This window comes from Ranitomeya variabilis, chromosome 6, assembly GCF_051348905.1.
Source record: "Ranitomeya variabilis isolate aRanVar5 chromosome 6, aRanVar5.hap1, whole genome shotgun sequence".
In the NCBI taxonomy this organism is placed as follows: Eukaryota; Metazoa; Chordata; class Amphibia; order Anura; family Dendrobatidae; genus Ranitomeya; species Ranitomeya variabilis.
This window is the reverse complement of record NC_135237.1, coordinates 42,099,360-42,112,589: the sequence shown is the minus strand read 5'-3', so window position 1 is coordinate 42,112,589 and position 13,230 is coordinate 42,099,360. Positions and strand designations below refer to the sequence as shown.

The window sequence follows — 13,230 nt, the reverse complement described above, 5'->3', positions numbered from 1 at the left end:
AATGATAGCAAACAAATAACCCAAAAAACAAAGAAGCAAGACTTAGCTTAATTAAACACGAACCAGGACCAGCAAACAGGAGCAAACAGAATGTGTCTGATAACACCGATGCCAGGCACTGGACTAAGGTTCCAGGAGGTTTATATAGCAACACCCCTGAAGTAACGACCCAGCTGGGTGCAGACAGAGGGAAGGAAATCCCAGAGTCATATCACTAGTAACCACTAGAGGGAGCCAAAAAAGTCTAATTCACAACAGTACCCCCCCCTTAAGGAGGGGTCACCGAACCCTCACCAAGACCACCAGGGCGATCAGGATGAGCAGCGTGAAAGGCACGAACCAAATCGGCCGCATGCACATCAGAGGCAACCACCCAGGAATTATCCTCCTGACCATAACCCTTCCACTTGACCAAATACTGAAGCCTCCGCCTGGAGAGACGAGAATCCAAGATCTTCTCCACCACGTACTCCAACTCGCCCTCAACCAACACCGGAGCAGGAGGCTCAGCAGAAGGAACCACAGGCACAACGTAGCGTCGTAACAAAGACCTATGGAACACGTTGTGAATGGCAAACGAAACCGGAAGATCCAAGCGAAAGGACACAGGATTAAGGATTTCCAATATCTTGTAAGGACCGATGAAGCGAGGCTTAAATTTAGGAGAGGAGACCTTCATAGGAACAAATCGAGAAGACAGCCACACCAAATCCCCAACACGAAGTCGGGGACCCACACCGCGGCGGCGGTTGGCAAAACGCTGAGCCTTCTCCTGTGACAACTTCATGATTCCAGATCTGCTGCAACCTATCCACCACAGAATCTACTCCAGGACAGTCAGAAGGCTCCACATGTCCCGAGGAAAAACGAGGATGGAAACCAGAGTTGCAGAAAAATGGCGAAACCAAAGTAGCGGAACTAGCCCGATTATTTAGGACAAACTCAGCCAACGGCAAGAAGGTCACCCAATCATCCTGATCTGCCGAAACAAAACACCTCAAGTAAGCTTCCAGAGTCTGATTAGTTCGCTCAGTTTGTCCATTAGTCTGAGGATGAAAGGCAGACGAGAACGATAAATCAATGCCCATCCTAGCACAAAAGGATCGCCAGAACCTGGAAACAAACTGGGATCCTCTGTCAGACACAATATTCTCAGGAATGCCGTGTAAACGAACCACATTCTGAAGGAACACAGGAACCAGATCGGAAGAGGAAGGCAGCTTAGGCAAAGGCACCAAATGGACCATTTTTGAAAAGCGATCACATACCACCCAGATGACAGACATACCCTGAGACACCGGGAGATCAGAAATGAAATCCATGGAAATATGTGTCCAAGGCCTCTTCGGGACAGGCAAGGGCAAGAGCAACCCGCTGGCACGGGAACAGCAAGGCTTAGCTCGAGCACAAGTCCCACAGGACTGCACAAATGACCGTACATCCCGTAACAAGGAAGGCCACCAAAATGACCTAGCCACCAGATCTCTGGTGCCAAAAATTCCCGGATGACCTGCCAACACCGAGGAATGAACCTCGGAAATGACTCTGCTGGTCCACTTATCAGGAACAAACAGTCAGGTGGACAAGAGTCAGGTCTACCAGCTTGAAATCTCTGCAACACACGTCGCAAATCAGGAGAAATGGCTGAAAAAATAACTCCTTCTTTAAGAATACCAACAGGTTCTGTGACTCCAGGAGAGTCAGGCACAAAGCTCCTTGAAAGAGCATTAGCTTTCACATTCTTTGAACCTGGTAAATACGAGACCACAAAGTCAAAACGGGAGAAAAACAATGACCAGCGGGCCTGTCTAGGATTCAAGCGTTTAGCAGACTCGAGATACATCAAATTTTTGTGATCAGTCAAGACCACCACACGATGCTTAGCACCCTCGAGCCAATGACGCCACTCCTCAAATGCCCACTTCATGGCCAGTAATTCCCGATTGCCCACATCATAATTCCGCTCAGCAGGCGAAAACTTCCTAGAGAAGAAAGCACATGGTCTCATTACCGAGCGACCAGGGCCTCTCTGTGACAAAACGGCCCCTGCCCCAATCTCAGAAGCATCCACCTCGACCTGAAAGGGAAGTGAGACATCAGGCTGGCACAAAACAGGCGCCGAAGTAAACCGGCGCTTCAACTCCTGGAACGCCTCCACGGCTGCAGGAGCCCAGTTAGCAACATCAGAACCTTTCTTGGTCATATCCGTCAAAGGTTTAACAACGCTAGAAAAATTAGCGATAAAACGACGGTAGAAGTTAGCAAAACCCAAGAACTTCTGAAGACTCTTAACTGACGTGGGTTGAGTCCACTCATGAATAGCTCGGACCTTGACTGGGTCCATCTCCACAGGAGAAGGGGAAAAAATAAACCCCAAAAAGGGAACTTTCTGTACTCCAAAGAGACACTTTGAGCCTTTAACAAACAATGCATTCTCACGCAAAACCTGAAACACCATCCTGACCTGCTCCACATGTGAGTCCCAATCTTCAGAGAAAACCAGAATATCGTCCAGATAAACAATCATAAATTTATCCAGATACTTCCGGAAAATATCATGCATAAAGGACTGAAATACTGAGGGAGCATTAGAAAGCCCAAAAGGCATCACCAAGTACTCAAAATGACCTTCGGGCGTATTAAATGCAGTCTTCCATTCATCACCTTGCTTAATGCGCACAAGGTTGTATGCACCACGAAGATCTATCTTGGTGAACCACTTGGCACCCTTAATCCGGGCAAACAAGTCCGACAAGAGAGGCAAAGGATACTGAAATTTTACAGTGATTTTATTCAGTAGCCGATAGTCAATACAAGGTCTCAAAGATCCGTCCTTCTTAGCCACAAAAAAGAATCCCGCACCAAGAGGGGAAGAGGATGGACGGATATGCCCCTTCTCCAGAGACTCCTTGATATATGAACGCATTGCGGCATGCTCAGGTACTGACAGATTAAATAATCTTCCCTTAGGAAATTTACTACCTGGAATCAAATCTATGGCGCAGTCACAGTCCCTATGAGGAGGCAGAGCACTGGATCTGGACTCACTGAATACATCCTGATAATCAGACAAATACTCAGGAACTTCCGAAGGAGTAGAGAAAGCAATAGACACCGGCGGGGAATCAGCATGAATTCCCTGACAGCCCCAACTTGACACAGACATTGCCTTCCAATCCAGGACTGGATTGTGGGTCTGTAACCATGGCAGACCCAAAACGACCAAATCATGCATTTTATGCAGAACAAGAAAACGAATCACCTCCCGATGTTCAGGAGTCATGCACATGGTCACCTGCGTCCAAAACTGCGGTTTATTTTCCGCCAATGGCGTAGCATCAATACCTCTAAGAGGAATAGGATTTACTAACGGTTCAAGAACAAAACCACAGCGCTTGGCAAATGACAGATCCATAAGACTCAGGGCGGCACCTGAATCCACAAACGCCATAACAGGGTAAGAAGACAAAGAGCAAATTAAAGTCACAGACAAAATAAATTTAGGTTGCAAATTACCAATGGCGACAGGACTAACAACCCTTGTTAGGCGTTTAGAGCATGCTGATATAACATGTGTAGAATCACCACAGTAAAAACACAACCCATTCTGACGTCTATGATTTTTCCGTTCATTTCTAGTCTGAATTCTATCACATTGCATTAAATCAGGTGTTTGTTCAGACAACACCACCAGAGGATTAGCGGTTTTGCGCTCCCGCAAACGCCGGTCAATTTGAATAGCAAGCGCCATAGAATCATTCAGACTTGTAGGAATGGGGAAACCCACCTGTTGTGTATCCGCTTTTTGGGCTCCCCTGGTGGTTGCTGGTGGTACTGGTGACTTGTTTGCCTTTGCTGCTTCTGTTCACCTGCTTCCATCAGTGTTTCCTATTTAGCCTTGCTCTCCAGTCATTTCCTTGCCGGTCATCATTGTAACCAGAGCCTTCTGTTGCATGTTCCTGCTACTAGTCTGCTGATCAGCTAAGTGGACTTTGTCCTTTTGTTTTGCATTTTTTGTCCAGTTTGCAGTTTTTGTAATTCTCTGTAGCTGGAAGCTCTTGCGGGCTGAAATTGCCACTCCTGTGTCATGAGTTGACACAGGAGTCTTAAAGTAATTTCAGGATGGTTTTTGAAAGGGTTTTCAGTTGACCGTGAAGTCCTCTTTTGTATCCTTCTGCTATCTAGTAAGTGGACCTCTCTTTGCTAAATCTACTTTCATACTGTGTATGTTTTTTCCTCTTAATTCACCGTTATTACATGTGGGGGGCTGCTATCATCTTTTGGGGTATTTCCCTAGAGGTAAGCTAGGTCTGTTTCTTCCTCTACCAGGTGTAGTTAGTCCTCCGGCTGGCGCGTGGCATCTAGGAAGTCGTAGGTATGCTCCCTGGCCACTATTAGTTGTGTGGTAGATTTAGCTCACGGTCAACTTGAGTTTCCATCACCCGAGAGCTCGTTCGTTATTTATATGTTTCTTACGTTCCCTTGCCATTGGGAACCATGACACCCACCATCACATTCTTAATGGCTTCAGAAAGGCCATTTCTGAAATTTGCGGCCAGAGCACACTCATTCCACTGAGTAAGCACGGACCATTTCCGAAATTTTTGGCAATACACTTCAGCTTCATCCTGACCCTGAGAAATAGCCAGCAAGGCTTTTTCTGCCTGAATTTCAAGATTGGGTTCCTCGTAAAGCAATCCGAGCGCCAGAAAAAACGCATCAATATTCGCCAATGCCGGATCTCCTGGCGCTAGCGAGAAAGCCCAATCCTGAGGGTCGCCCCATAAAAAAGAAATAACAATTTTAACTTGCTGAGCAGAATCTCCAGATGAACGGGGTCTCATAGAAAGAAACAATTTACAATTATTCTTGAAATTCCTAAACCTAAATCGATCTCCAGAAAACAATTCCGGAATAGGTATTTTAGGTTCAGACATAGGACTACTGGTAACAAAATCTTGTATACCCTACACACGAGCTGCCAGCTGGTCAACACTTGTAATCAAGGTCTGCACATTCATGTCTGCAGCAAGCACACGCCACTCAAAGGTAAAGGGGAGGAAGAGAAGGAAGGAAAAAAAAAAAAACCTCAGAATTTCCTTTCTTATTATCCCACTTCTGCAATGCTTTAAACATTCAATATTGGCCTGGCATACTGTTATGACCCCAATGGCAGAGGGTCTCAGGAATAATGCTAAGTCAGTAAATACAGAAAACCAGCTCATAGGGCAGTGGTAACTGGGCTGACCATATAACTAATCCTAGCACCACAAATACCAGCAGCCGGGGAACGTTCCTACGTTGATCCTAGACTTCTCGCGCCAGCCGGAGAGCTAACTACCCCTAGAAGGGAAAAGAAAGACCTTTCTTGCCTCCAGAGGAAATACCCCAAAAAGTTGGATAGAAGCCCCCCACAAATAATAACGGTGAGGTAAGAGGAAAAGACAAAAATAAGAATGAGCTAGGAATTTAGCAAAGAGAGGCCCACTAGCTAATAGCAGAATATAGAAAGATAACTTATATGGTCAGCAAAAAATCCTATCAAAAATATCCACACTGGAAATTCAAGAACCCCCGAACCGTCTAACGGCCCGGGGGGAGAACACCAGCCCCCTAGAGCTTCCAGCAAGGTCAGGAATCACATTTAGTACAAGCTGGACAAAAATGATAGCAAACAAATAACCCAAAAAACAAAGAAGCAAGACTTAGCTTAATTAAACACGAACCAGGACCAGCAAACAGGAGCAAACAGAATGTGTCTGATAACACCGATGCCAGGCACTGGACTAAGGTTCCAGGAGGTTTATATAGCAACACCCCTGAAGTATCGACCCAGCTGGGTGCAGACAGAGGGAAGGAAATCCCAGAGTCATATCACTAGTAACCACTAGAGGGAGCCAAAAAAGTCTAATTCACAACAGGTGAGGCAGCACTTGCAGGCTTTCTCCTGAGAGTGGGCAGGGTAAGCAACACTCACAGGCCTTCTCCTGTAAGTGGGTGGGTGTGGCAGCACTTCTAGGCTTCCTCCTGTGAGTGGGCAGGGTAAGCAGCAGTCGCAGGCTCTCTCCTGTGAGTGGGTGAGGGGAGCGGCGCTCACAGGCTTTCTACTGTGAGTGGGTGAGGGAAGCGGAACTCCTAGGCTTTCTCCTGTGAGTTGGCTGGTGAAGTAGCACTCACAGGCTTTTTTTCTGAGTGGGTGGGTGAAGTAGCACTAGCAGACTTTCTCATGTGATTGGGTGGGGGGAATGACACTCATAGGCACTCTCCTGTGAGTGGGCAGGGGAATCAGCACTCACAGGCATTCTGTGTGAGTTGGTGAGGTAAGCAGCATTCTCAGGCTTTTTCAGTGAGTTGGTGGGGGAAGCGGCACTCACAGGCCGAATCACATTATAGGCAACAATACATTCCTAAACTCAGTACCTTTCCCTGTGAGTGGGAGGGGAAGCAACACTTGCAGACTTTCTTCTCTGAGTGGGTGAGGCAGGCTGCCCTCACAGACCTTTTTCTGAGTGGATGGAGGAAGCTTGCTTTCTCCTGTAAGTGAGTGCGGAAGCAGCACTCACAAGATTTCTTCTATGAGTGTATGGGGAAGCAGCTTTCTTTTCCTGTGAGTAAGTGGGGGAAGCGGCACACACAGGCTTTTTCTTATGAGTTGGCGGGGGAAGCGGCACTCACAGGCTTTTTCTTGTGAGTTGGTGGGGGAAGCGGCACTCACAGGCTTTTCCTGTGAGTAAGTGGGGTAAGCGGCACTCACAGGCTTTTTCTTATGAGTTGGTGGGGGAAGCGGCACACACAGGCTTTTTCTTGTGAGTTGGTGGGGGAAGCGGCACTCACAGGCTTTTTCTTGTGAGTTGGTGGGGGAAGCGGCACTCACAGGCTTTTTCTTGTGAGTTGGTGGGTGAAGTGGCACTCACAGGCTTTTCCTGTGAGTAAGTGGGAGAAGCAGCACTCACAGGCTTTTTCTGTGAGTAAGTGGAGGAAACAGCACTCACAGGCTTTTTCTTGTGAGTTGGTGGGGGAAGCGGCACTCACAGGCTTTTTCTTGTGAGTTGGTGGGGGAAGCGGCACTCACAGGCTTTTTCTTGTGAGTTGGTGGGGGAAGCGGCACTCACAGGCATTCTGTGTGAGTTGGTGAGGTAAGCAGCATTCTCAGGCTTTTTCAGTGAGTTGGTGGGGGAAGCGTTACTCACAGGCTTTTCAAGGAGTACTGGACTCATTTACTGCACAAAGTTTTACACTAAAATCCTGAATCACATTATAGGCAACAATACATTCCTAAACTCAGTACCTTTCCCTGTGAGTGGGAGGGGAAGCAACACTTGCAGACTTTCTTCTCTGAGTGGGTGAGGCAGGCTGCCCTCACAGACCTTTTTCTGAGTGGATGGAGGAAGCTTGCTTTCTCCTGTAAGTGAGTGCGGAAGCAGCACTCACAAGATTTCTTCTATGAGTGTATGGGGAAGCAGCTTTCTTTTCCTGTGAGTAAGTGGGGGAAGCGGCACACACAGGCTTTTTCTTATGAGTTGGCGGGGGAAGCGGCACTCACAGGCTTTTTCTTGTGAGTTGGTGGGGGAAGCGGCACTCACAGGCTTTTCCTGTGAGTAAGTGGGGTAAGCGGCACTCACAGGCTTTTTCTTATGAGTTGGTGGGGGAAGCGGCACACACAGGCTTTTTCTTGTGAGTTGGTGGGGGAAGCGGCACTCACAGGCTTTTTCTTGTGAGTTGGTGGGGGAAGCGGCACTCACAGGCTTTTTCTTGTGAGTAAGTGGGAGAAGCAGCACTCACAGGCTTTTTCTGAGTAAGTGGAGGAAACAGCACTCACAGGCTTTTTCTTGTGAGTTGGTGGGGGAAGCGGCACTCACAGGCTTTTTCTTGTGAGTTGGTGGGGGAAGTGGCACTCACAGGCTTTTTCTTGTGAGTTGGTGGGGGAAGCGGCACTCACAGGCTTTTTCTTGTGAGTTGGTGGGGGAAGCGACACTCACAGGCTTTCCAACCATTACTGGACTCATTTACTGTATAAAGTTTTACATTAAAATCCTGAATCCCATTAAAGGCAACTATACATTCTTAAACTCAGTATATTTCCTTCTTTCCAATTCTATCCCTGGACAAGAGATATAATGGAGATTCTTTAAGGCACACTTCTTACTTCTAACAGGTTGCGCAAAGAGAAAGTCTTACAGTTTGCTCTCTATTCATTGTTCTCAAACCTCCTTTTCCTACCATTCAACACATCGATTTTTTTGTAGTGTTATATTGGATATCAATATTATTATTATATAATTATCAGTAGTAGTACATTGTAAGGGCTTGTGCCCACGCTGCGGATTTCATAAATCCGCAGTGAAAAACCACTGCGGTTTTTGCTGTGGACTTATCGCGGTTTCTAGTGCGGTTTTCTCTTCGGGTTTTCACCTGCAGATTTCTTTTGGAGCAAGTGGAAACCCGCATCGGAATCCGTACAAACAATTGACATGCTGCGGAAAATAAACCGCTGCGTTTCCGCGCGTTTTTTTCCGCAGCATGTGCACTGCGGATTTCGTTTCCCATCGGTTTACATTGTACTGTAAACTCATGGGAAACTGCTGCGGACTCGCAGCGGCGGAAACGCTGTGGATCCGCAGCAAAATCCGCAACGTGTGCACATACCCTAAATCAAGAAAATTTTTCAATACTGGCAAACATGGTACAAAGATATATTTTTCTGAGTACAAATAGAAATGCGTAGTGGTATCCATTCTGCGGTGAGATATGGTACTGCTAAGAAACACCAGTATTTGTGGTTTATGTGTTTGAATATCTCTACAACATTTCCACTATCAGTAGTATGGATAAGCATATCTCGCGAGGCTCGATTTGGCCAGACATGCAACATACAGTACATACAGTACTTTGGATAAAATATATGGTAATTCTGCATTTTAAGCCATGATTGTCTATTTGACCATTACCTGCATATTGGAACTTTATTTTCTAGGAAACATTTTCCTCCATTTCTGCAGTATCTATCTGGACATTCTGGAAAATATCAAAGTGGTATAATGTATAAATTTATACGTGGTGTTCAATTAATCCAGGACATTTCTGTACAGTCTGATGTTCTCTCTTAGAAGCGAGCTCTTTAGTGGAGGAGAATGCAGAACCCCCATAATTAGGGATAATGTAGGAGGTGTTAAATCACAATGGACATTTATTACCTATCTACACTCTGATTACTTGGGACCCGACCATGGGAATAAACACAATCATTAGTACATAGATCTCTAGCCAATGCATAATTGAATTGAAGGATAGTTAATTGGAGCGGCGGTCAAGCATGCCGCTCTAATTAATGTCCGTAGGGCTTACAGTTATAACCAAATGTGACTGCTTAACTGACGAAGAACTGGGGGTAAGGGGTGAGCAATGGGGCTGTTGTTTTAGCAATTGATAGGGTCTACAGAGATCAGACATTTATCTCCATCAGCTAACTGTGGATAGATGGAAATGTTAGTTGTGGGCAACAATTTTAATACCAGATGCCTCCTTAAAAAGTAGCCACATGCAAGAGTAGTATGGGATCACAACATGGATCCGTAAATTGTGGCTGTATTCTAGAAAGCTAAGTAATCCCTAAAAAGACATCATGACTTAGGATGTTCACCTCAACCAACACTACCATAGAAGAATACGTGTCCCAAGAAAACAGACACATTACCGTCTTTGCCTCATTCATTTCTGGCAGTGGCTGCCCCCATCCCATGCTAAGTCTCTAGTAGGAGACAAAGATGGCAACCTCTACACATCAGCCATCTCCTAGTCAAAAACAGAAGAAATCAGAAAGAAATTTTACCTGTGTAATTCCTACAAAATTTATAGAGAAAATCCTACAGACCAAATTCTGGTTTTCGGCATGGCCTTTGACGGAGTATTTCCATCTCAGACATATATGGCATATCCATAGTATAAGGGTTAGTAGCATAACCACATATTGAACCACAATTTTTTTGGGGGGGTGTTCTGATTTAGTTTGTTGTACTTTGTACAAACAGTGGTATGGCTCCTCTTTCTTGGGCTGTTCATTTTGTTTATATACCGTACAGGTGTCTGAACAGTCGAGACCCAGGTCCTACTCTGCCCTTACGTGATTTTACATCTGCTGACTACAAGAGTTGGGTACTGTCCCGATTTGGGAACACCTTGTCGTGGTGGTATGGCTTTTACGTTATTTTTTAATAAAAACATTAATTTATTTACATTCATTATTACTATTTATTTATTACAGGGTATTTGTTCATTTTATTTTTATTTTAGGTTCCACAAATTTGACCACTATGGCATTCTCTTGTTTTCTAGGTATCAATAGCTCTACAGTCTGAAGGCTCCATCTTGGTAGCAAAATTATGGTTGTTCCAAAAGCACATCGGATCTCTACACAAAAGTTATTATTTTTATTAGGGGACAAGCAACTATAAAGCGAAGCCATTAATCCAATGTGCTGACAGGTTCCCTCTTAAAAAAAAATGTATTTGTATTTATTACTGTATATTTAATTTAATCTTAGTACCTGAACAGCCGGACTCGTCAATAAGGTCACGGCAATCTGCTGATCCATCACATCGCTTTTCAATAGTCACCCATGTGTTTGAGGGAATGCAAAACACAGAGCCATTGACAACCATCTGTGTGGCTAAAATAAAACAGACAGAACTATTACTTGGCTGAAAAAAAACCCTTGTACTGTAATTTTATCATTACCTATCCAAGTACAACTTGTGTTAAAGGAAATCTGTCGGCAAGATTTCAACTCCGAAACTATTTATAAGCAGATGTAGCTGTTTCAAAGACAAGTCCAGCAATATCTTTACATAGTTCCTCCACTACCAAGAAATCAGTATTTACAACTATATGCAAATGAGGCTGAAGAGCTATGGTAGATCTGAAGCCTCTGTCACTCCAGCTCTAAATCCCACCCAGTGCTGTCTCTTACTGCTCGATTGACAAGCCTTGGAGTGTGACTTCAGGAAAAGGAGTCATCAGTCAAGCAGGGGAATAGAGCTGGAGTGACCAAGGCTTCAGATCTACTATAGTCCTTTAGCCTCATTTGCATATAAATTCAAACATTGATTTCTCAGTAAGGGATGAACGGACTGGCCATGCGAAGGTATTGCTGGACTTGTCATTGAAAGAGCTACATGCTCATACAGTTTGTGGTGTGAAATTCTGCTGACATTCTCTTTAAGGCAACATTCAAAGTGAGAGTCCTGTGCAGTCCTATAAGATGCATTGTCTGCCACTGTTGAAGGACTGCCATAGATCACTCTTGTGATAAGGAAACCAGTAACTATCAAAAATAAATATTATCCCCATAGAGCATATAAAGCAGAAGGAATTGAAAAGATTCAGCAAGTTGCTGTAAATATGTGCTTATTTTCAGCTTAGGAGTCCAGTGGGCGGTCCTATTGAGTCAGAGAAGGATGTTAATATCATCAGGGATTCAGATCAATCAGCTGATGAGCTGCGGTGCTAATGTAACATATCAATGTCATGCGAGCAGTGGGAGGTGCAGCACCGACTCCGCCAGTCCGGGAGGTCCTTATATTGTGTTTTTATTTTGTATTTTAGACATTGTTGTCCAATTAATGGACGACCCTTTAGGAATCATTATTTCAATATTATGTATATGAGTCGCCCGCCAGGGCAGTGGGGATACTCGGTACAGGGTCCGGTCGCAATTAAAGGGGTGGTCATGGTGGCAGCGACCCGGTCCGTGGCCCTGGGCGCCCAAGTAAAAGGGAAAGGTCTTTAAAGGGGATTTAAATAAAGTTTGTGTTCGTGACGCCACCTGTGGTCCTCGATCAAAGGGAACTGTCGCTGCTTAAAGGGGTCCTTAGGGGTGATGTTACTGCAGCACAGATGGTGACGCTTCCCACAGGTGAAGCGGCGTTCCCAGGGCTCTCAATGTGTATAGCAAGGGTGGTGAATGCCGGCAAATAAAAGGAGGATACAAGTTTGTAACGTCTTTACCTGGTTTACTGTTGGTAGCAGGTCACAGTCCAGGGTACCAGTAACATGTGGTGATAAGGTCTGGCCGGTCTGGCCGGTCTGGAGGCAAAGGTGGATCCCTCTGCCAGGTGAGGTCCGTAAGCCTTCCTACTCGTGCTCGTATGCGAGGTCCCTGCTGCCCGTGGCTTTCTGGCAATTTCCTCTCTCTCCTGTCCTGGGACAGGTACCTGTATGGTGGGCAGTGCGAGCTTTTTATAGGGTCTCTATCACAACCCGGGCTCTTCATGTACTGCTTCACCTCCAGGTGTGGGTGCGGACAAATTACTTAAAGTCTTTTGTCCTCTGGTTCTGCTGTGCGACCTAGAGTTCAACACAACCTCGGGCTCCCGGTGCCCGGATCCTCTGCTTGGCTCAGAGGGTGCCCAGTTACAGTTCCCCTCTAAGCTCCTTCCTTCGCCTGTGCTTCATTCCTCTGATGCTCACTAACATTCCTTCTTTCTTTCAATGTTCTTTTTATTGAGAGATTAATATATAACAAACAGAGTTATAGAAACTAATCGTAACAAAAGAATAGAAACTAAAATAGTATTTCCGGTAAAATGTACATCTTGCAAGTAAAAACTTAATTACCATAATCAGTGGATTTACAGAGACTTCCAATTTTGTTAAGAGAATAAGCATCATAAGAATCATAAGAATTAGGGAACTGATGGGGGGATAGAAGCAGGGGTAGGGGGAAAAAGTATAGAAAAGGAAGGGGAAGAGTGGGGGAAGACGAGGTCGTAGAAGCACCTTGGGATCATTAAATAATTATCGCGTAATTATTGAGTAAAAGGAAGATTGTGTCCTAAATTGGGTCCAGCTCCTCCAGATGTTATGAAAATTAGAATTATGATTAACTCCTGCTGCTAATTCTTCTATATGATATATTTGTTCGATTTTGGAGTAAAGTTGTTGTGTGGTGGGTATGGTAGTGGAGTTCCAATTTGTCGGGACCAATGATTTCCCGGCCGTCAGAATGAATTGAGCCAGATTAGTAGCATAACTATCATTTTGCCAAAGTGGAAGGTTTAGAAAGATATTCTCAGGTTTCAAGATGGCGTGCTTGCCCAGCAACTTATGTATGATTGAGGACACCTCGTTCTAAAAAGGACGAAGTATCGGACAAGACCACCAGATGTGAATATAGCTGCCATTGTTTGCTCCACATCTCCAACAGTTAGTAGCTGTAGCATGGTGCCATATGTA

At 45.1% G+C, this 13,230-nt stretch overlaps 1 protein-coding gene across 1 annotated transcript in view; it reads right to left on the bottom strand.

The window, feature by feature from the left end:
- Positions 1-13,230, bottom strand: part of MALRD1 (MAM and LDL receptor class A domain containing 1) — a 491,201-nt gene that overhangs the window by 82,079 nt on the left and 395,892 nt on the right. Inside the window, exons 35-36 of the mRNA XM_077268326.1 lie at positions 10,544-10,666; positions 8,949-9,015 (exon numbers count right to left, since the gene is read on the bottom strand). Coding sequence (XP_077124441.1) covers positions 8,949-9,015; positions 10,544-10,666 — 190 coding nt within the window. The remainder of the gene's footprint in view (positions 1-8,948; positions 9,016-10,543; positions 10,667-13,230) is intronic.